This window comes from Papaver somniferum, chromosome 10, assembly GCF_003573695.1.
Source record: "Papaver somniferum cultivar HN1 chromosome 10, ASM357369v1, whole genome shotgun sequence".
Taxonomy (NCBI): domain Eukaryota; kingdom Viridiplantae; phylum Streptophyta; class Magnoliopsida; order Ranunculales; family Papaveraceae; genus Papaver; species Papaver somniferum.
The window spans coordinates 86,599,665-86,623,392 of record NC_039367.1 but is presented as its reverse complement, the minus strand read 5'-3'; the positions used below and the strand labels follow the sequence as shown (position 1 = coordinate 86,623,392).

At 35.2% G+C, this 23,728-nt stretch overlaps 2 protein-coding genes and 1 long non-coding RNA gene across 3 annotated transcripts; 1 reads left to right on the top strand and 2 right to left on the bottom strand.

The window, feature by feature from the left end:
• Positions 1–13,381: 13,381 nt before the first annotated feature.
• Positions 13,382–14,719, top strand: LOC113318215. Its single transcript, XR_003344318.1, has 3 exons — positions 13,382–13,516; positions 13,642–13,799; positions 14,157–14,719. It is a non-coding gene; the product is annotated as an uncharacterized LOC113318215 (long non-coding RNA).
• LOC113318214 (7-deoxyloganetic acid glucosyltransferase-like) lies at positions 14,671–16,559 on the bottom strand. Its single transcript, XM_026566351.1, has 2 exons — positions 15,739–16,559; positions 14,671–15,655 (listed from the first exon to the last, which is right to left on the bottom strand). The coding sequence occupies exons 1-2, from the start codon at positions 16,268–16,270 to the stop codon at positions 14,703–14,705; spliced, it is 1,485 nt and encodes a 494-aa protein (XP_026422136.1). The 5' UTR covers positions 16,271–16,559; the 3' UTR covers positions 14,671–14,702.
• Positions 16,560–18,168: 1,609 nt separating this feature from the next.
• On the bottom strand, positions 18,169–21,326 carry LOC113314985 (pentatricopeptide repeat-containing protein At1g63130, mitochondrial-like). The gene is made up of 3 exons (XM_026563310.1): positions 19,331–21,326; positions 19,073–19,222; positions 18,169–18,445 (listed from the first exon to the last, which is right to left on the bottom strand). The coding sequence occupies exon 1, from the start codon at positions 20,747–20,749 to the stop codon at positions 19,967–19,969; it is 783 nt and encodes a 260-aa protein (XP_026419095.1). The 5' UTR covers positions 20,750–21,326; the 3' UTR covers positions 18,169–18,445; positions 19,073–19,222; positions 19,331–19,966.
• Between the last annotated feature and the right edge of the window lie 2,402 nt (positions 21,327–23,728).

The following is a 23,728-nucleotide window of genomic DNA, read 5'->3' as shown; positions in this document are numbered from 1 at the left end:
TTGGTCTTTCACCCTTATCTTCTGTTGTGTTTTAAAAGCTTGTACTGGATTAAGTTTTCTGTAGTTGTAGGTTAATTCCCAGATTATTAGACTGATGAGAATCTTATGATTTTGTACAAAATGTATTGGATACTTGGATCATATGCATTCCCTTGACTATGTATGTAAACTGTTTGATGTTAGTCTGTATAGAAATGGGATTTCATGGACTGCCATGGATTTTGTTTTAATCAAAGAAGAAGTTCCAGAAAGGGGCCATAACTGCCATGGTTTATTACCAGGGGAGATGCCCAGTTGGAACTTGCCTGGAAATTGTTTGATTAAATATTTAAATACCTAAAGAAAAATTGTTGATTACTATTAATAACCAAGAAGTGCAAAAATTGACCCAATAATGATTGCATCACAATCAATATGACTAGTTTCATTTTCGGAAAATAGGTCATTTGTCCAAATATTTTTAAGACATGGTTGGAATGGACGAGTAAAAATTAGTATGGGTGAAATGGACGTCAAAAAATTAGCAAGAATGAAACTGAATTCATCCTGGCTTAAATTTAAAAAAGAGCGAGGATGAAACTGGATGCATCCTGATGTAAATTAAAAATAAGAAAAACTATTTGAAAATGGGTAAGATGAAATTGTTTACATCCTGACTATTTTTACATTCTTATCCATTTAAACAGTATCAAATTATACATGTCTTTTTCATCCAGAAATTGTTGATTTTGGTCTTTTTAACCAATTTTATATTTCATTTTTGTATATTTTCTGTTTTGATCAAATTCTATGATCTTCATTTTTCATGGAAGATATGGAAACACTATCGAAGACAAAGAAGGATGGAGAAAAATGAGAGAGATAAAATATAGTTTTTGTTTTTTTATTTTTTAAATAAACTTTTAAAATAAAAACTTTAAAATTTAAGACGATAGAAATCTCCGTTAAATGTTTGGCCAATTAGAGGAGGAGGAATGTGCACCGGCCGATGCACAAAGTTGGACTCGATACATTTGACTAAAAAAACCTATTTTATCAACGAAACTCTGGACGGAGGGAGTAAAAGTCTTAACACTGAGATTGAAAAATCTCGAAAGATAATGAGTCTCACGCAAAAACGGTATTAAATTACTCCATTTGTTCACAATTTGGCGAGAGGAAAATAAATATAGCCGAGACCAATGTCCAAAGTTGCTCTACGAAGAAGAAAAAGTTTTTTCTATTTATCTTTTTTTTTATTCATTTGGCGCATCTTAAATTAGAATTCGCAAGACCTAATTTTTTCTTAAATCCGACGTGGGTTTTCTAGGGACATTTTGGGAACGAGGACCATAGGTCCCATCCTTGACCCATCTTTAAATGTCATGAAGGATTTATGGGGATCATAATGTTATTATCCGGGACATCATATATAGAATCCCAGCTGCGTTCATGCATAAACTAAAAGCTACCGTCATTCAGGGACCTACATGAGAATTATAAGGGTGTTGTTTTTTATTCTCTGTGGGACCCACTCCAATTGTGTCCGGTGAATCTATACTTTTCCAATCATGATCATCATCAGAAAAAAAAAAAAAAAACAAACTACCATCACGGGAAGAGCTAAGAGCTATATATATCAAAAATAGCTATTTTGGACACCTTTTTCCTGAGACCTAGATTTTATCTCTTTATGAATATTGATCCCACCAAGTAATTGCATGTAATAGTTGATTAGTATTACTTAACATTTTTAGCTAATCTCTTAATTATGAAGAAAATATAAAACTTCTTATTTTCGTCATATATTTCATTAATACTGAAACAATTTACTGAACACGAAAAATATATGTCTGACTTAGAGAACGAACTATTAACTATTTCATGTAGAGTATATTATTTTTGTTTATTTTTCTTGATTGGTAAAGAATTTGATGTTGGCGAGTTTCAGGCTTAGGTCACCGATATCATCATCCATCGACTTCACTATGTACTACAATGACACTGACAAAGAGAAAATTATTGTCGAATACTGAATAATTTGATAAGGTCTAAAATAAGTTGTATTCAAAAGAAAATGATTTGTACTAAGTTGTTTTTAATCAGATAAAGAAAAATAGAGAGAAAGACCGATACTTATAGTATCATTACAGGACTTAACAGTTACAGTCTGTAACAGAAAAGAGCTGTCATAGGGATATATGTCATAAGGGCATTGGACACAAGGAAGTAATAAAGAGTGAGCTATAGTTAGCTCTTACAGTCCCCCTTAAACTGAGCACTATGACAGTGCATCAGTTTGCTTTGTATCTTGGAAAATAGAGACTTGGACAATCCTTGTAAATAGATCTGCAACTTGCTCAAACTCTACTCGCAAGAATCTATTAGAAACCGGACCTCTTATCGCGTGAGATTCAATCTCTACATATTTGGTACGAGCATGATAAATTGGATTGGCAGCAAGACTTCGAGCCCATAAATTATCACAAAAGATAGTGCAAGGACTAAGCAAGGGTACCTGCAATTCTGCTAACAGATACAAAACCCAAAAAATTTCAGAAGAAGCTACTGTCAAAGCCTTTTACTCTGCTTCAGTAGAAGAGCGAGAAATTGTTGGTTGTTTCTTAAATGACCAGGAGACCAAATTATCACCCAAAGATACACAATACCCTGTAATGGACTTGCGAGAATTCGGACACCCAGCCCAATCACTGTCAGATAATGCCTTAATTGTATTGCAAGGACTTGAGCCAATAACAATCCCTGCTCCCAAAAGAACCTTTTAAGTATCTTAGCATGCGTTTCCCTAACTACAGATGAACATTAGTGAGAGAGTGCATGAACTGTGAGACATAGTTTACAACAAAACTAATATATGGTCTTGTCAGTGTGAGATATTGAAGACCACCTACTAAAATTCTGTAGCAACTAACATCTAGTAAAGTAGTGTCATCAAGAAGAGATATTCTTGGTCCTTGAGAAACTCGAGTTCTTGCATGGTTTATAGTCAGTCATATCGTGTTTCTTGAGTAACTCCAGAGAGTACTTGTTTTGAGTGAGAACAAGCTTGCCATAAGTAGAGTTCAAGACTGCTTCTATAACCAAAAATAATTCATTTGCCCTAAGTCCTTCATGGCAAACTCAGAACGCAATGCAAGTATCAAGGACTGAAGTAAACAGTCAGTTGAGCCAACTAAGATTATATCATCTACATACACCAAAAATGTCATCTTCAAGCCAGATTTTCTGTAATAAAATATTGAATTATCCTCTTATGAGTAAAACCGTAACTGACAACAAAAGTGTTAAATCTGTCAAACCAGGCTCTAAGAGCCTGTTTGAGTGGTTATAAAGATTTCTTCAAGTGACACACATAAGAAGGATGCTCAGAAGAAACAAAACCAAATGGTGGTTCCATATAAACATCTTCATCCAAATAGTCATGCAAAAATGCATTTGAGACATCAAGTTGTCTTATAGCCCATTTGTTGCTCATGGATAAACTCAACACACATCTAATAGTAGTGGCCTTCACAACATGATTCAAAGATTCATCATTATCAACACCATTTGATGTTACCCTTTCGCCACTAACCTAGATTTGTGTCTTTTCACAATTCCATCTGACTTTAATTTGGTCTTGTAGATCCATTTACAGCCCAATAAATTCATGCCAAGAACATAGGTAACCTCTTCCCAAGTATCATTATCATACAAATCAACATATTCATTCTTCATCGCTTGTATCCATACTAGAATTTTAGCATCCTGTTAATTTAAAAAAAATGGTTCTGCAGAAGGAGTTGGTACAACACTAAAGGACATTGGTAGAGGATGTTTTGTGTGTCCAAGCATAATCCGATGACTAACATGTTGTCTTGCAGTCTAACTATTGAAAGCTACAAACTCAGGACCCATTTTTTTGTCTTATAAATATACTTAGATCTTGTATGCATTCTAGAGTCAAGTGGAGGAGATATAGGAGTATAATGTTAAACCATTGCTCGGTTGAACCCACGAGTTTTGCTACCTCAAACTTGTTGTCAATGTCAGATGATCGAAACTATGTCTTGATTTCTAGTTTACCAAGTCAAGTCTCAGACTAGGTTAGAATTTGTTAATTGAGTACCATACATCACCCTCGAAGACTGAAGATCGACGAAGACATTTGGAGAAATTCTGTATCAGGTATGTGAAGAATGAACCATTCTAGTTTACTCACTAATCACTATCTTATCATTCTATCTGTTGAGACGATGTCGTATGACTTCTGGCATATTTACAATTTGATATTTCCGAACTAGAAGTCGGTCAACTAGAAAAATATATTCAAGAATTGACTGATATCATTTCAATCCGCTATAGAAATGTGATAGATCTCGAACATCTTTTAAACTAATGAAATTATGGAATCACCTATGGGAAAAGATAATATCAAGTCACTAATAAATGATAAACACATGAACCATATGACATTCGCTCCATACCAAATGTGTCATCAAATGAGGCATTTCAAATGAAATACTTATGAATAGTGACGCTAATGTATTGAATAATTATTATTAGGGAATTCCATTAAGCCCAAGAAGATTCGAGGAATTTCATCAGTTTTTTTTTTAATACTTTCAAATGAAATATTTATGATTAGTAACGCTAATGGATTAAATTAAACACAAGAAAACTCAGGGTATCACGCAAGGACTAAAGGTGTCATTGTATTTCAACCTTTAAATTGTAATTGATGAAAGCATTTTGCCACAAATATTGCTTTGTATCTTATTGAACCATCTGCATTATGTTTAACTTTTAAGATTCGTTTATAGCCAACAAAATTTTGGTTGAACATAGAGGAACAATGACTAAGTGCCTACATTTTGTAAAGTCAGAAATTTCGCATTCATAGCCTGCCACCAAACTAGTTGATTAGAAAACCTAAATCAATAAGTTGGAATGACTATATACATATATATATATATATATATATATATACTGGAATAATATGATTAGTGGAAAATAAACATTAGGCTTGAAAATGATATCATTTTATCTTGTGTTCATAGTGTGTATTACAGCAGTGGAAAAGGGAGTATCAATATGAGCAACCCGATTTGCAATATTTCTGAAGAAGTGTCCAAAGGAGTATCCAAAACCGCAGATGTTTGAAGACAATCCGAAAATTGTGTATCTGTAATAGATTTGGCTTTGAGTTCATAATAAGAAAAATATTCCTCATGAAAGACAACTTGTGGAGAAACAAAAATTTTGCTTGTTGAAGGATCCAAACATCTATACCCTTTGTTTTAAAAATTGTGACCGAGAAAAACACAATTCGTACACTCCTAATAAGTTGCAGTTTGTTTATTGTGTATAGTATAAACCATGGAAAACATAAATACACAAGAAAAAAATAGTCAAATACTTCGTGAAAAATGACAGTTAAATATAGATGTGAAGGAAATTGATCTAGTTGGTAACATATTAATCATATAATATCAGTGGAACATCAAACCAGTATTCCAAAGATAAGAATGTCCCGCTGATTTCAAGCAAATGCTTGTATTTTTTAGTTGCCACCCCATTTTTTTCAAGGGTGTGCGGGGAATTAATCTCACTCCGGTAATTTGAAAAATTCCAATTACAACATTATTAACTGAAAAAGCGGGGTACAACAACCACACCCAATAATTCGTTTGGAAATCTGAATAAACAAACTCCAATATACTTTCAAGAAATTCAACTACACAGTCGGACTCAATCTAGAGAAAAGTATATCAAAGAGTTTTATATCTCTATTTCTCAACTCAATCTGCAATCGACAAATAGGAATTTGCGAGCCTTATTGAATATATGAGAATTAACTTGAACGGTACCAAAGACCAATATTCAAGGATAAATCAATTTCAATCAGCAACCAAAGGTTGGATTTCCCAATTGATCGATTCAACGCACAACCTGTGATATTTCAATTATATAACAAAATATAATATGGAAAAGAAATAACACAGACACCAGAAGTTTTGTTAACGAGGAAACCGCAAATGCAGAAAAACCCCCAGACCTAGTCCAGATTTGAACACCACAATGTATTAAGCCACTACAGACACTAGCCTACTACCAATGAACTTCGAACTGGATTGTAGTTAAACCCTAATCAATCTCACACTGATTCAACGTATAGTTGTGCTCCTTACGTCTCTGATCCCAAAAGGATACTACACACTTGATTCCCTTTGCTGATCTCACCCATAACTAAGAGTTGCTATGACCCAAAGTCGAAGACCTTATAAACAAATCTGTCTCACACAGAAAAGTCTATTGGAATAGATAAATCTGTCTCCCACAGAATACCTACGAGTTTTGTTCCGTCTTTTGATAAATCAAGGTGAACAGGAACCAATATACCGGACTTATATTCCCGAAGAACAACCTAGAAATATCAATCACCTCACAATAATCTTAATTGTATGGTAGAGAAACAAGATACTGTGGAATCACAAACAATGAGACGAAGATGTTTGTGACTACTTTTTATCTTGCCTATCGGAGATAAAATCTCGAGCAAATCTTAGAGAAGATAATACTCAAATACGATAGAAACAGCAAGATCAGAACGTACAACTATAGAGAAAATAGTTGGAGAATCGACTCTATATTATACAACTAGTATCACACATGAGGTGTGGGGATTAGGTTCCCAGTTGCTAGAGTTTTCAAATCAGGTTTTGCAATCTAAGTTACCTTAGTAAAAAAATTCAATATTCACCGTTAGATGAAAACCTGATTAGATTCAAGCTAATATCTTTCAACTGTTAGATCGAACTTAGATTGTTGTACACAAATTAAATGTACCCTCATATTAGGTTTATGTAACCGTACCTAAACGTGTACACCATGTTGGCTCAGCCGTTGTTAACCGAGGTTAGCTGTGTGAACACTCTCATATCAACCTTATTCATCTTAACCATAACTAGTTCAAATGACTCAAATGAAACTAGCTAGTTAAATAGTTGTTCAATTCCTATATTCTCATAGAAGTATATAAGAACACAATCGAAGCAAAATTGGTTTGATTAACTCGAATCAATTCATGAACACTATAGCCACGATTTGCAAAGAATGCATTATTTAATATATAAATGTATTAGTTCATGAACAAACCAATTCTAGAACTTTAATTACTCAAGTATGAAAACGGGTACGCATACTTAAGTAGCCGGTCTGAGTTTGGGTTCGCCGATATGCGAACGGGTACCCATACCTAAGTACACTTCCAAAACCCATCAAAAATTCCCGGACCTATACCTTACACAATTATGCGTACCGGTATGTGTACTTGGTACATGGAATTTCACAACTACAAGTACGCATACGGGTATGCATACTTTAGTTCCGGTCATGGATCACATACATGCAAGAATGCACACTATGTTTATAATCCAATAATTCGAAACTCTATTTCAATCATTGAAACTTTCTTAGAGGATGACAATAGCCGTTTTCACACACTATTAGCATCAAAGCAATTTTCAATTTATTGAAATAATCATAACGAAACATTCCAAGTCTACATCAAATGATTATATCACACAAACCATGTAACATTTTACTCGGCGATTTTCACATGATCATCTTTTGACTTTCGTCAAGAATATAAGATGAACTTGGTTGAAGCGAAAGCTTACCCACATATTCCGAGAAATATGTAAGCGAGTTAATCTCAGCTCGAAATCTCAAATGTGTATAATCAAAAACTATCGCAATACGACTTTTTCTTAATATAGGAGATATAGTAGAAATAAACTTTGCAAGTGATAGATGAGTTTTAGTCTCCACATACCTTTTGTTGATGAAGTTCCACAAGCTCGCCTTAGTAGTTTTTCATCTTCAATTGATGAACGTCGTGAAGTCTAATGCTCAACTACACAATCTATCCTAGTCCGAGACATCACTATAAGTATACTAGAAATCAAGACTTATAGATTTGATCACTAACATTGACAAATAAGATTGAGATAGCAACGGTTGCGAGTTCGACCGAGCAGTGCTCTAACATTAACAAATTCACCACCATCATCAATTAAGTCCAATATTGTGTAGGTTTTGAAGTGAATAAAAGTATTCTTAAAATTAGACTTAATAATTAAAGGATGGAGTCAACGAAATATGGTGAAATTTTCAATTATATTCATACGATACTTGATTCCTTTAACGGAGAAAATGGGTGCAGGACCTCATACGTCCTCATGTAATAGCTGCAAAATGAAAATATTTTGAAAACTTGCTTATAAAAAATGTTTAATTGAGATTCAATGCATGAAAGAGGTTTATTAGATATATCAAAGATGTTAAACAATGTAGTAAGCCTATAAAGTGACCAAATAAAAAGGTGGGATAATCTTCTATACTAAGTAGATCATGTAGATAAAGTCCCTTATTGGAATCTAAGAGGGTGAAATGCTGCAGTAGAGCAGATAAAGTCCTTTACCGAGACCTTAGAAAATTGTCTAACGTAAGTTAAAGACCTTGATAATTAAATCATTTGAAATAAAGGTTAGAGAATTTTTTTTATCACCAGTGATAACTGAAATCAAATTTTAAGGCTATCGAATTCTAAAAAACATGCATGAATAATTTTTCAGGCTAAAGTGTTGATTAGGAACTGAACAATAAAAGAACTAGAATTAAAGATTTACATACCTTCTCCATTTTATTTAGTGGTAGACTCATCACCATAATAACCAGAAGAAGAAGCAATATTATCAACATCTTAAATAAGATGATGAGTAGCTCCAAAATCCATGTACAAAGGATTACCTTCTAGAATATCAACAACAAAAAAATAGATTTTTCAAATTTTTATGTGGTTCTTTTCCCTGATATGCAAAGATAATTATACTCCAACATTCATCAGCAATATAGCCATACTTATGACACTCTGACATGTAGGTTTATCCCCAATAGAAAAGTGAGCAGGTCTTGCAATAAAATTAGAAAAAAAAATAGACTGTATAATTGAATAGGTATGTATAAAAAAACATATACAAGTACTGACTCCCCAAAAAAGTATTTTCGTGAAAAGGATATCCACAAAATGATAATTAAAATCGTTGTTTGCCTCTGCATATTGAGAATTTTTCTTTGTATCCTTTCTTATCTTCAATTTTGACTCTGTCACGGTTTAGTAGTGGGTACTACAGCCATTTTAACAGTGTCAATTTATTTTATTCAAATATAGTAAAAAACTTTGTGTGATTGGCTAAAAAATATGCATCATTGTAGAACCAACATACTGCAAGATTAGAATTGATGAGGGAAACATGCATGGATATCTGTATTAGGCATCATCTTAGTGTTTGTAGTACATATTGATACTCCGTGGGGGTTAAGGTTTTGATGATGTGTGACATACATTGAGCGGCAAGGAAGTCTCTTTACCGCTGAACGATTATATCATCCAATGGTTATCCTTGCATCTCTTATATTTATCCGCTTTTGCTCTCTATTCAAATCACACCTTTTGTAAAAACAGATCACTTCTGTTTTGTTCCTTTATTTTCACAACGTTGTCTCAAAATATGGATTCACCATCTCAGGCTCGATAATCCCAAGTAAAATTAAAATTATGAACTATACTAGAAACATCGCAGCTTGTCCATCGTAATTATTGGTAGGACACTCATGAAATTTTATGCTAAGACATTGGAATTCTCAATAACCGTGATCCTTAGTGTTTGAATAGTCGTTTACCCAAATCAACAAAGAAGTGACCTTTGATGTTGCTTTAGATTGAAGGTTAACAATACAGAAAGACTGGTGAAACGAAGTCCAACGAGGTGAGAAAAACACTTCAAATTCTAATTCTAAATTTGTTTTCATATTTGACTTTATTATGTTTTGCAAATCGCAGCTACGAAGAAATGGAAAGGAATATTAACGAAGAACAAAAGAAAAATAAACTCAATATTGAAATCTTCTCCACATAATCAGAGGTATTAAACAAATTTAATTTTGATCTATTTGATGGTCCATATTCACCACCAACAATATCCTGAACTTGAACATTTAGAAGTTTTAGTTTAATGTAGCTGCTTAGCCGTTAAGATTAAAATTTTGTAATTTTTCTTCATTATAAATAAAAGTCACATTTGTCCAAAAGAAAATTTGGCAGTCAGAAATAAAATTTACATTTGTCCTGCATAATGTTAGGTAATTAGAAATAAAATCTACATTTGTTATATTGTTGTTGAATATTGTCCCAAATGATGCGATCTTCATAATTTATTGAACCTAAAATATCGAAGATACCTGGAAGACTTCCATGAGCTTGACGAGTAGAAGGAGAAGGTTGGTTATCTCCATAAAAACCTTAGTAAAAGAAGGAAGTGGAGGTGGTTCCACAACATAAACATTATTAGTCCATGGTTGAAATGCATCACAATGAATAAAAAGATTTTCTATATATTTTTACTATCATTTGGTGATGTCGAGGTACAAAAGCATTCACGGTTTCCCTGTCACATTGTTTTTTCCCCAAATTTATCTTATGGTAATTAACTATGATTAGGAATCTTCTTGAGTTGTGCAGAAGAGCTGGTGAACAAACACGAAAATAAACACACCACTAATGCTGAAAATAAATACATATACGTTTAGCTAAAAAAGAAATATACTCGATGGATATTTGTTTTTTACTTGTATGATGCCAGGAAAAAAAAAAATCATTGAAGCGACTTTAATAGAAATGTTGCATCAAGAGATAAGTAGAGTTCCGTTAAAATTGCACATTCCCAACCATAATATGATGCCCATCTGCATATCTTAGAACACTTTTAGCCAACTAGCCTTTGAAGCACTGTTTGCGTTAGGAACAAAGTAGTTAATATCATGTATATGTATCTAATCGGTCAGGTCTGATACACCTATAAAAAAAATTATATCGGTTTTTATCCGTGATACATCATTAAGAATAAAATTTTGAATATTCATAAATGTTTCAATCTAAAAATGTATGTGTCATATAATGCATTAATTTTCAAGATCAAAAACTTCACAGTTTAAATTAAAGGGTATACAAGAAGAAGATGATTAGTAAAAAGGGTTGTGTTTATGACTTTTCATGTCTAAATTATTTATTCTACAAATCATCCCTACCGATATTATCAGTGAAACCGATATAACGAATTGTACGGGCCGATATGAGCGTTTTTATCGTTCAATCCTTATATCGCCGATATTTTATATATCATAAAGATTTTTCCTGATACACGATAAAAACCTATAATATTGACCGATATGATCGATATTAACTACATTGGATAGAAATAAATAATTTCTGAGTATCCATGAACATATTCTTTCGAGTTCATACTCTTTATTAGGATCTATTGAGCCCTTATTACGCTTTAAAAATATCCTTCAACCTTAAACATCATAACCCACCAGAATACAGTTGGTTATATTTGTGTCGCGTTAAGTCCCTTGCCATAAATATTGGAAGATCCATCGTCCATTTTCAATTCGATGGCCATCCAGTTTGTTTGAATGATAGTACTCCTCCCACATCAATTATTCCACGAATGAATTACAAACAAGAGGGATAATACTCGTGAAGACAATAATATTATATAACACACGAAATCTAAATTAATAAACTTTATGATATCAAAATCTATATATGAAACATCTGGGACTTTTTTACTAATGTCTGACGAATATGGTGTCATCATGTCACGATAATGCCATTCTAACCATGTCATCGGATCCTTCCCCTTTGATATTAAAAATAAATTAAACATTAGCATAATGGTCAGACATAACATGATACATTAAAGATTTCATGCCAATACTTACTACTCCAAGTACTTACTAGTTACTATTCCAGATAGGGTTTCTTTTTTCTTTCTTTTTTGTTCGATAAAGAATTTTTTTATATAAAAACGGAAAGTTGAACCCAAAAGAAAAGCGGAGCAGACCATCAACAGTCAAGAAACATCACAGGCTAAGCCAAAGCCAAAAAGAAACAAAAAAAATCGAACACTAGAATTATGGGGGTTCAAAGAAAAGTTCCCGCCACTTAGCAATAACATCTTCACTGACAACGCCAGACATATATGGAGAATAAGAAGCCCAAAAAAAGACTTTCATTTTAATATCATTAATCAACACCTCGACCTTTTTCTCCTTATTGTTGAAAGTCCGATCATTTCTCTCAAGCCATATAACCCAAAGAATGGCCGGCAGTAAACGCCTCCAAATTATTTTACCTCAAACAAACAAACCAGAAGTTGACCACATCTTAGTAACATCCAAAGTCGAACCAGCAAGATTGATAGACTTACCAGCGTCTAGCCCAAAAAAAATTCTGTATTTGAATAGAGAAGGGACACTCAAGAAATAAACGAATATTCGTCTCTGGATAAAGCTTGCAAAAACAACAAATATCATTAATGGTGTTTCCGCTAGCCCAAAAGACGAGGCAGCCTGTTGAGAACGGGTACTAGTATCATCGGTGGTCTTGAGGTAGAGAGACTCAACGGAAAAAACCCCGAAAAAGCGCCTGTCCACAGCAACGAATCTTCCTCATCTGGATTGAGAACAATCAGTCTTGAAGATAATAAGAGAAAGCCCAGCTGTCTTCCACACATGTGTAGGGGTGAGCAAATTCCATGATGGTTTATGGCGAAATCAAAATTGGTTTCATCAAATTCTTTGGGGGATTTTGTGTTATTTCTGTTTTTTTTTTTTTGATTTTTGTGTTATTTTTATTTTGATGTGTTTTTTGTGGATGAATATTGACACATTTGGAGTTATAATTTGCGGACCGTAAAACTAATCACTTTAATTAATACTACACTAATACTTTTCATATACATATTTCGGTAATGGATGGCAATGGATAAAAGACCAGAAAACTGTTATATGATCAAGCAAAGCATATAAACTCATGGAATGATACATAAAGGAAGGAAGCCTAGTACCACCTGGAAAGCTCATTCAAAGAAGCCTATAAAAACCCCAGTCCACAAGACTTGCTACCCATTTTTGTTTGTTTTACTCTTTTTTATTTTTTTTTATTTATTTTTTTTTTGACTAAATTCACGGTTACTCCACATTCGGTTCGTATCACCCGTTTATCCGCATTTGATCTGTATCACCCGTTTATCCACGAGTGGTTGGACCGGATATGATTGGATTTTCCAAATCCACAATTTTGACGAATTGGACACGGATGACCACTAATCCGCATCCGTCCATCCGTTGCACACCCTACGTGAGATACTACCCCGGCTGGAACCAACCAGAAGAAGCCCATACCCATTGTTGGAGAATGCCCTCGGTATCCACTAGCCTAAAACATCCCAACCGTTCGATATATTATCTAGCCCTCTCCTGCACCCTATAAAACGCGTAACCCTAAAATTGTCTGCAGCCTCACATTTTTGTAGAACAAAATTTCTTTGTTCAATCTTTTAGATCTCAAAATTATTGTCTGATTTCTGATGATGGATTGTTCGAGATCTCAAACCAACACCATTAGGTTTACTGTTACTCTCTTCTTTCCTATGAAACAGAAGATGAAACCCTTCTATCTTATTGTTGATTCACTCACACAATGATTTTTTCTCTCACAATTCAAGTTTTTTGCTTTTGGTTCATCCGCAGGTTGCAACAGAATTTTTGGTAATTTCTACCTTCCGTTGGAAGATTTGGTTATTCAATCCAATGGTGGAATCTCATGACTCTCCTCTATACATGTGTGGATGATATGCCTTGATATCTTTCTTCTTTTAAAACAAGATCCCGAATCACCCGGCAGCAAGGTAAACTCCTCATTTTTTTGATGTTGAGTGTAGTTTCTCTGATTATTCAATTGTTTGATGGTAGAGTTCCTTCAAATTTTGGTAGTGCTTATGCGCTTTACTGATGAAATGAGCTTAGGATAGCTGTTAAGTGGTATACAGTACAAGTATTGGTTTTGGTTATTTAGTTTGGGTTCTGATATGGGTAATTTCAGAGTGACTCAAGATGAGTCTTGTTTCTCTGTGTTTTTCTGATATGATTAGAGTTTCAAATATATAATTGCTGAAGTGATGACATTGCACTTCAAATAATGGAGCATGTTTGTAGATTGATGTGGAACCCTGAGCAATTCTTCAAATCTTTGCATCAATTTTCAGAACGCGGTGGGGTTATGATCCTGACTCGTGACACACTAATCAAGGGGCTGTGTGTAAAACTGGAGTTGTTGCATCTGGGACACTTACACAGGCATTGTAAAACTGGAATTGCAGAGGGCGATGGGGAAGGGGCATTCTAAAACTGGAGTTGCAGAGGGCGATGGGGTACCAAACCTATGTATTTTATATTGAGTACCAAGGACACGCATTCTATAGCTGAACCTCACTTCAGATTCAGCTCACCAAACTAATTTCAATACTAAGTTGAGTGCAAGTTTCCAAAAGCTTTGCCATTTTCACCAGTAAACTCGGAAGTTTGAGCTCAGCATCACATCATACCATTTCTTCAATACAAACAACGTTGAGATGAGACAGAATCCTACTTTCCAATCATCTCCAACGTTTACTCAAATTGGCTATCCAAACAAGGGAAACAAATGATGAATGCTAGTATTGCTGTACACCATTTGAAGTTGTTTTAAATATCTTGCATGGACAGTCATTTTATGTGATGACTACATTTTCTTTATGTATTGATGGCTAAGTTTAACACGATTTCCTTATGAATTCGAGCAATCCCTCATAGTTGCGGTATGAGGATCCATCGCGGCTAATACTCTGTCGTGCCATCTCTGCGACTTTCGCAGTTGATTTCATCAACTCCTCTCTCTTAACATCCATCATATCCCGAATCAATTTCTCTACGGTTAATCTGTTACAGTTATCTTTCATGTCCATTCCAATTTTCCATACTTCGCTGACGTACCTGCTGTTAATCTGTTGATCAGCCAAATGTGGCCAGCAAACCATGGGTACTCCAGCAACCATACTCTCCAGTGTCGAATTCCATCCGCTGTGAGTAAAAAATCCACCAACGGATGAATGGTTCAACACCTCCTCTTGTGGCGCCCATTCCATCGTGTAACCTCTCTCTTTTGTTGCCTCAATCAGCTCTGTTTCCGCCTGTACATGACTCTCCTCATCATCTTTTGCAAGGAGCGAATCCGGAGGTTTCACCCACAAGAATCTGTGACCACTGTTGACTAGGCCATACCATATCTCCAGCCATTGTTCCCGGCTCACCATAGCAATACTACCAAAGCTTACATAGACTACAGATTTCTCGGGCTGTTTATCGAGCCATGTCATGCAACTTCTATCTTCTTCATACAAACTAGCATTTGAGGAAACAGATTTTGAAGAAGAAGAATGAGGAGAATAAGCAGTCCTACTTCTCAAGGTATTCAACAGGGAATTGAGAGGTCCAATAGTGTATAGGTTAGGCCAGTAAGCTCTCAAGTGCGAGATGACCGGAGCTTCGATATCAAATGTGTTAAGTAAGTGAGCTGTGGCTCTAGTTGAATAGGATGTTTCAGCAATCACAAAATCTAGACTAGGATGGTTTAGATCCTTAGCTCTACAGAAACTTGGTAGATCTCTACACCGAAGAAAGCTTTCCATCTCTGGCACATTCTTTATCAATCTATCCATATCTTCATCTACAAGAATCAACCGTACGTATCATGATAGATACCGGAGTTAATGGAAAAAAGGAAGATAGAAAGGACAACTAAAATGATACCTTTGAATGGTATATCACCATTTTCTATAAGCTTTGTCAGACAAAAATAAATCCAGCTAGAACAAGCACTGCTGGTACGGAAAGAAATGGATGGAATACCCAGCTCTTCTGCAACATCAATGGCAAAACCCAAAATACCATCTGCTATGATACAAGAAACTGGACCCCGGGTATCAATTTTTAAGCGATTTGAAGTTAGTAATTCTCGGAAGCCTGGTCTCACAACAGTTTTCAGCCGGTGGAGCATATTAACCAAGTCTTGGGAATTACGGAAACCAGCAGAGCGAGGTTGATCAGCAGAAAGACCATCTGGAATGGTTTCAAAACAGAAACCTGGAAACCGGCCAAAACGAGATTGGACATCATTGAAACTAAGATAACGTGAGTGGTTCCGTTGGGTGTTGATGAAAGTCACGTTAATTCCTGATAAACATAGAACTTCAGCTAGTTTAAGCATGGAGTTGATATGGCCTTGTATTGGAAATGGAAAGATGACTACATGGGGAGATGTCAAGGATCCGGTTTTCGCCATGATTCTTGTTTTTCTTTTGAGAAAAATTATTCAGGATGATAAAATCAATATGACAGCAATTATGAATCACCGGAAATGAATTTAAGAACCAGCTAGATGTAAAATTTGGTTGTGGTTCTATACATAATAAAGTTTGAGCTACTGAAACCCACCACCATTTTATCTGCCTTGTCAGGACCCACCATGTCGTTACTATTAATGCAAAAAGCTCAAAGAATTTCAAATGAGGACGACAGTGTAAGAGATCATGATGCAGACACATTCGTCCGCTTGGACGACTAGTTTCCAATACTGAGTACCTATGGAATAGGAAAATATACACAACCCTGACATCATTTCTTGCCTGCCAGAGCAAAAGCTCGTGAACAGAATTCAATTATTTTACGTCTTTCTAGGACAACACTTTATTGGCCAGTGGGGAATCAAATTGGCCAACAGTCACTACTCATATTAAAAATATCAACAGAAAAGGCTTCAGACACCCATATTTGAGTTTTCTTCACTTTCCCCTCAAAATTAGGTGCAATTTAGTGAGCTCGTTGAGAGACCGCGTTCAGATTCTGAGTGTCGGATGTAGTTGATCCAAGGCAACCATAATGTTTCTGTTTCATAGTATCCATAGAGTAATAAAAACTGCACACATTCTTCTACACTTTCAGCTGAAAAGTAGAAGATGCAGCAGCACCTGCTTGATGCTCATACATGGCAGGAATGACAGCAACTCCAGTCGCCAGATGAAACTAGATGATTAACAGTAGCAGGACAATCCATTTTACAGATTTTAGTAAGACACTAGATACTAGGGACCTCTCCTACAAGATTTGAAGTTGAATTGCGCAATCAACTTTAGACACCCGGGTTAGTAAACCGACGACGGAATTATATCACATACATAAGCTTTTTTCAGCTGCTCTGTTGCTTTGGTGATTGTATACAGATCAGCAAGATTATCATACATTTCACATCTCTCGTTATCTCTTGTCTTGTTATTCTACAGTTTTTCCTCCATTAAAATTATCTCTTTAAATTGCCTAATATTGGGGAAATACTAAACACGCTTAGAACTACGTCTGAACCTAAGCACACAGATAAACACTCAAAACTTGAAAATTTTCAATAAATATTCATAACCCAAACTTCTAACTTGGCTAAAGCCTGTATTTCAAGAAAACTCCAACTCAGGAAAAAAAAATTTAAACAATAATTCTTGCCTGCAACCAACAACTAGAACAGAAATATCTTGACTAGAAAACTAACTAGTGACAGAAAACTCTAACAGAAAATACCTGTCTAGGCTTCCTCTCCTCAGACATAGCCTTGGGCCACTTGGCCTTGAATTCTTTCTTCTTCTTTTTTTAATAAATAGGCTTGGCCTTGTCAAATGGGGTCCATAAACTCCTTCAAAGCAGGATATTAAGAAAACCAATGTTCAAGGCTAATGTAAAATTTAGATAAACTTAGTAACAGTAATTACTAGTAATAATGTAATAGCTAATTAAACAAAATTTAGTTACTAGTAACAGTAGTGTCATAAGCTTATATATAATCCAATACTACTAATGTCTTAACTAAATGGTGGTTTGCTAACCGTGAAAATTCATCATACAAGTGTAGCGTGTCTGGCTAAGTTAACGTAACTCCGCTATGCTGGAGTACACCATTCATAAACCATATTTTTCAGCATAACTGCACTCATATTCCAGTGTGGGATAGGTATTATATATGTATAACAACAAAATCCCGAACAATCAACATGCCCAAACATACTGCATCTTTGCCGTATGTAGGGACTGAACTTAGAACCACATGATTAAAAGCCAAGCGCTCTGCCACCTGAGCTAAGATGGCAAGTGATAGAGTAAAAAACCTGGTCTTGGCACAACAATGAACAGTCTCACTAACCAAAAAAAAAACAACTATGTTTTATTGGTGTGACCTATCTGTATTCAAATCGGGATACCATTTCTTAATATAAGTTAACAAACACAAGCACTAATTTACATCAAGTACTTCATTCTAAGAGATTATAGGAAATCTGACCTGAAATAATTATGGAATACACACCAAACTTCTTCCGTTTCTATGGAAATATCTCCTCAAAAGTTTCTTTTAAGTTGAGGATTCGTAAAGTCCAAAAGCCAAGAGACCATGCAGGACTGTACTCATTTGAAGAATCTGAAAAGGTTTACAACAAATTAAAACCACAGGATTTTATTAAAGATGAAAATAAATAAAACTTCCTAAGATGTAAGCCTCAATGAAATCAAAATTTCGCGAGAACTGATGAGAGTCATGGACATTACCTGTACTAGAACCAAAACTACCGCACGGCAAATATCCAATATGAGACAAAACTATCAAATTACTAGTACCAAAAGTAGACATGTAATTAGACAATTTATCTGATTTACCCAATAATTAAGTAGTTTGCAGAAGAGCAAAAAAGAACAAACTACTTATAATTAAACATTCCCTTTTCTAAACTACACTAAAGTTAATAATTAGACACTGTAAAAGATAGCATAAAACCAAAAGCCAACTGATTAAGAGATACGAAGGTCGATGGAAACAGCCATCTATTTAAAGGTTATTTTGACCTGGAACACCATTTACATGGCCATATTACTTCTGGTTTCAAATACCTTCCCCTCTATAACACTCTTCTAGAACTAACACCCTCCCTAAATAATACCGACCCCATCTTTTCATTAGATATGTTAGTTTCTAGAAAGATAAAATAGACTAATCATGCACTTTATAACCACTAAAATAGAAGAAATTGCTTGTTTTGAAATGGCATACCATGCAGTTCTTCAATACAATTTTGCCGCATGTTGTTTGGGTTCGGTTGTGCAAAAAACTCTTCAAGTGTATGCAAGTTGAGATGTAGAATAAGACAACGAGGCCAACCTTTAATGTCCAAGCATATGTGTCACACATATAATCTGGCCACTGCAAATACAAAGCAATCTTTCAGCCAAACTGATATACTTATTCATAATGAAACTGGAAGCATATGAAAGCAAAAGAAACCACATATTCATCCATATATGTTCTTACCTGATAAAGATTTAAATTCCTTGCTACTTCCAGTGTGACAAAGTTTAGCAAAAAAGTTAAAAAGCAAAAGAAAAAACTAAAGATCTTTCAGTTCCTCAGTTGAGAGGATACTCGTTAACAAGGAAATAACAAAATCACAAGGTGCGAATTTTCTTTAACGCATTTTGCGAAGAAATTGCAATGCCTTCTCAGTCTCTTTCCCTTTAAAAAATCCCTTAATGATGGTATCATATGTTCTAGCAGTTGGTAAACAACACTTCTCTTCCATTTCGATGATTAGTTTGTCAACCTTCAGTGACATCTTTCTATGAAAGAGCCCAGACATCATTGTGTTATATGTCACTACATTAGGAACTAAACCTTTTTCTGGAATCTCATGAAACATTTTTCTTGCATCTTCCAACTGGTCAGCCCGACATAAACCATGAATAAGGATAGTGTACATTTCAATATTAGCTAAGGCACCAATACCCTCCATGGATTCAAACAATTCTATTGCCTCCTCTATTTTTCCATTCTTGCAGAGACCGTCCAACATGGTACCATATGTAACTTCATTTGGAGATGGACCAAAAGTTTGCATCACATTAAACAAATTCTTTGCTGCCTCAACTCTTCCATCTCGGTATAGTCTCCTTAATAGTAAGTAACTATCGTGGGTTTCAATTTATTTTGTTCCATTTTCTTGAAGAGCAGCATAGCTTCATCCAACTTACTATTCTTGCGATACCCATCCATTAAAGTACTGCAACTGATTACATCTGGTTCAAGGCCTCTATCTACCATTGTGTCAAACAGTCTCACTGCCTCTTGCAGCCGACCTGCCAAACACAGACCATCCATCATTATAGTATAAGTAATTCGATCAGGTTTTATATTTATCTTGTCCATCAATTTGAATAACTCCTCAGCATCTTCCATCATTCCATTTTTACAATGTGAATCTATTACTATATTAAAAGTTACTGTATTGGGTGAAATCCCTCGATACAGCATTTCATCAAAGTATTTTCTTGCTTCTTCTTGTTGACCATGTAGGCAATGACCATGAATAATAGTATTATAAGTCATTACATTTGCAGAGATTCCTCTACTAGTCATCTCCTCAAGGAGTCTCTTTGCCTCGTTTAACCGACCTGAAATGCAAAGTCCGTTCATCAAAGAATTGTAAACAACTACATTGGGTACGACATCCAAATCTCTAAGCATTTTGGAGAAGAGAACCAAAGCTGCATCAACTACACCTCCTTTGCAAAGTGTATCTATAATCATACAATATGAAACAACATTAGGTCTGCAGTTCCATTTCCCCATCATGTTTTTCAGCCGAAGAGCACGACCAACTTGACCAGTTCTACATAGCCCATGTATAAGAGCATTACATGTATAGGCATCAGGCTGAACCCGCATTTGAGACATTTTAGCAAACACTTCAAAGGCAGGTTCAATCTCGTTCTTGATACACAATCCTTTAATCAGTGTATTGAAAGTGATTGTACTAGGATTATAACCCTCTTTAAAATCTGCCCGAGCAAACAAAACGCATGGTTCACATTTCCTAATTGACAACAGCAATTAATCAAAATGTTAAACGTAGAAATCTTAGGTTCAACACCCTGTAAACTCATCTTCTTATACAACATAATGAAATGTGAATAGCATTTAATCTTGGATAATGAACTCAATACATGATTAAATGTATCATTATATGGTAATGGCCTTTCCAAAATTAATTGATCAAACCATATCAAGCTTTTTAATCTTTCCTGATTTACACTCATCCCTCACATGACTCTCAAGGTGTGAAATTCTTCTGCTCTTGTTATTACCTCGTGAACCATAATAATCTCTCACAAAACTATGCAATAGAAATGTATGATGATGATGATTGGAGATTACTCTTGTAATCAGTGATTTCTTTTGTCCCAAATTCATCTTCTGAAGTGGATACAGGGGGCTGGTTGAAGCTGGATGTTTTTTACACTTTTCCTCCAGTCCCAATGTAATATAGGTGCTTTGGTTTATTTCGAAGGGACGATAATGTGCCTTTGTCAAAAAAAAAAAAAAAAAAGGACGGTAATAATTTAAAATCTGCTAATTATCTCGAACTTTATCTTTATACGTATAAAAAAGAATCCTATTATTGGGCTCAAAGGGGTGGGACTTTGGGGGCTTGAAAGACTGTGTGGAGACTAAGTGGTATAGAGGGAGATCAGATTTATGTAAAAGTTCAAAAACACTCTCAATCATTTTCATTTATGACACTTCTACACTTCCATTAACTGATTAATCTAATCAAAAGAAAAATCATTAAATGAAAATGAAAACTGAAAATCAAAATCATTAAAAGAAAAAAAAACCGTCCCCCACCTCTCTCTTTTCATTCTTCTTCCCTCACTCCCCCTTTCTATTTTCATTCTTCTTCATCTATCATTCTTCGTTTGCAACGATTAATCGTCGATTCAAAAAAATTACGTCGTCGATTAAACTCATTGTATAAAAGCATGAAAGCAAAGGAAAAATTAGGTCATTCTTCGTCGAATCAACCTCCTATTGAAGACGAGAAACCAACTTCAACTAATGAAGTGGTAAGTGAAGATGAAGAGGAATTGAATGAAGGAGATGGACCAGCCTCCCAGACTCCTGAGATGACAGCAATAAGGTATGAATCGAAATACCCACTCTTTAGTTAAGCTTTTTATCGATCTTTCATTAAGTTTCGAAGATTTTAGGTCTGAAAAACAGTTTCAGAAACTGTTTACGGCTGAGAGTTCTTTGATTCCCAGCCGTAAATAAGTATCACGGTTGGTATATGTTTGTTCCCCAGCCGTTTATATGTATCACGGTTGGGAGATCTAAGAACTCCCAGCCGTTTATATTCTCACGGTTGGGAAATTTTTGAATACCCAGCCGTAATTTAGTCGATGCGTACGAGATAGAGTAATCCCATCCGCAACAACTTAATCACGGTTGAGACTTTCCTAACCGTATATATCTCTGTGTTCGAATTCATGTTTCAGCGGTAGTGGTTACGTCTAGGTTTTCCTATCCGTAATATGAGTAAGCAATGAGAAAAGAAAACCTCCCAGCCGTTATTCTTTTTACGGCTTGGTCGATAAATCAAAATCCCATCCGAAATTTTTGTTGCGGCTGGGACTTTTCACTTTTCCTAGACGTTTTTTGATTACGTCTTGGTCGTTTGATAATTAACCCATCCGTAACTTAATTTTCGTCTGGAACTTTGCATACATCCTAGTCTTTTTTATGTAGTCGGTTGGGTTTTGTCAAGATTTCCCAGGCGTTATGACTTATCTTCTTTTGCATTCTTGTCTGGTTTGTCTTTGAACAGGAACGAAAATAGGAAGAAAAGATCAATAGAAGTAACACCTTCTAGTGAGCCCACTCCGTAACCTCGTCACCAAAAACCATTGGGTGCAAACGCAAGGAATATAAGTGAAGTTGGAGTTGGTGGAGTAAGTGAATTTGTGTTTGCTGTTAGTGGAGGAAATGAAGGTGGAGTTTCAGGAGGAAATGATGGTCTTGCTGGTACTGGAGGAAATGAAGGTGAAGTTGCTGTAGGAAATCAAGGTGAAGTTGTTTTAGGAAATCAAGGTGAAGTTTCCACGTCTAGTGCTGCTCTTGATCAAGGTTTAGTTGTTATTGAAGTTGGTAGTTCTAGTGGTGCTGCTCTTGATAAAGGTAAAGCAGTGGTTTAGGAGGACAAGAAGGATGGAAAGAAGAAGTATCCACCAAAGGATAATGCAAGAGACATCATTGATGCTATGGAGTTTTTACCTAAAAAGAAGAATGGGAGACTGATGAAGAAGTCGTAGCTCAAGCTAACAAGGAATGGAGAAAATGGAAGGTTATAATTTCAACTTCGAAGCTCAAACGACCATCATCAATGATTTCTTGATACATCGGAAGATATGTTATTAAAACCAACTTTGTAATGGGGATATATTAAGCATGTAATAAGTTTTATTGTGGTCTAGTTAATGAAAGTATTAGTAATTTTCAATCGTATTAAGAATTCATTTTGAATCAAAAAATTTCTCAACTTTCAAATCTAATTACGACCGAGAATGTTTTGTAAACCCAGCTGTTTTGCAGACTCAGGTTATTCAGGGAAGAATAACGGCCAGAAGTTCGTAAATTCATGTCCGTTTTCTATACTCACGGCTGGGAGTTCCTGATTTCCCAACTGTTTTGTGGTGTTACGTCTGGGAATTTATAATATCCCAACCGTTGTGTTGATCTTCGGCAGGGTCGACAAGTTTACCCAGTCGTTACTGCAGAAAATTCCAGATTTTTTTCCAGATTTTCGACGGATTTGAACTGATAAAATTGATGTTGGGAGTTGATTATAAGGTTATCTTGAGTTTTGTGATGAAGGGT

What these genes read in the sequence shown, in the direction of transcription:
- LOC113318214 (XM_026566351.1), bottom strand. Translation starts at nt 16,270, where the DNA reads ATGGCGAAAACCGGATCCTTGACATCTCCCCATGTAGTCATCTTTCCA. An exon ending in TGGTGATATACCATTCAAAG is followed by an intron (nt 15,656 to 15,738) that starts GTATCATTTTAG and finishes TGATTCTTGTAG; the next exon opens with ATGAAGATATGGATAGATTG.
- LOC113314985 (XM_026563310.1), bottom strand. Translation starts at nt 20,749, where the DNA reads ATGTCTCAAATGCGGGTTCAGCCTGATGCCTATACATGTAATGCTCTT.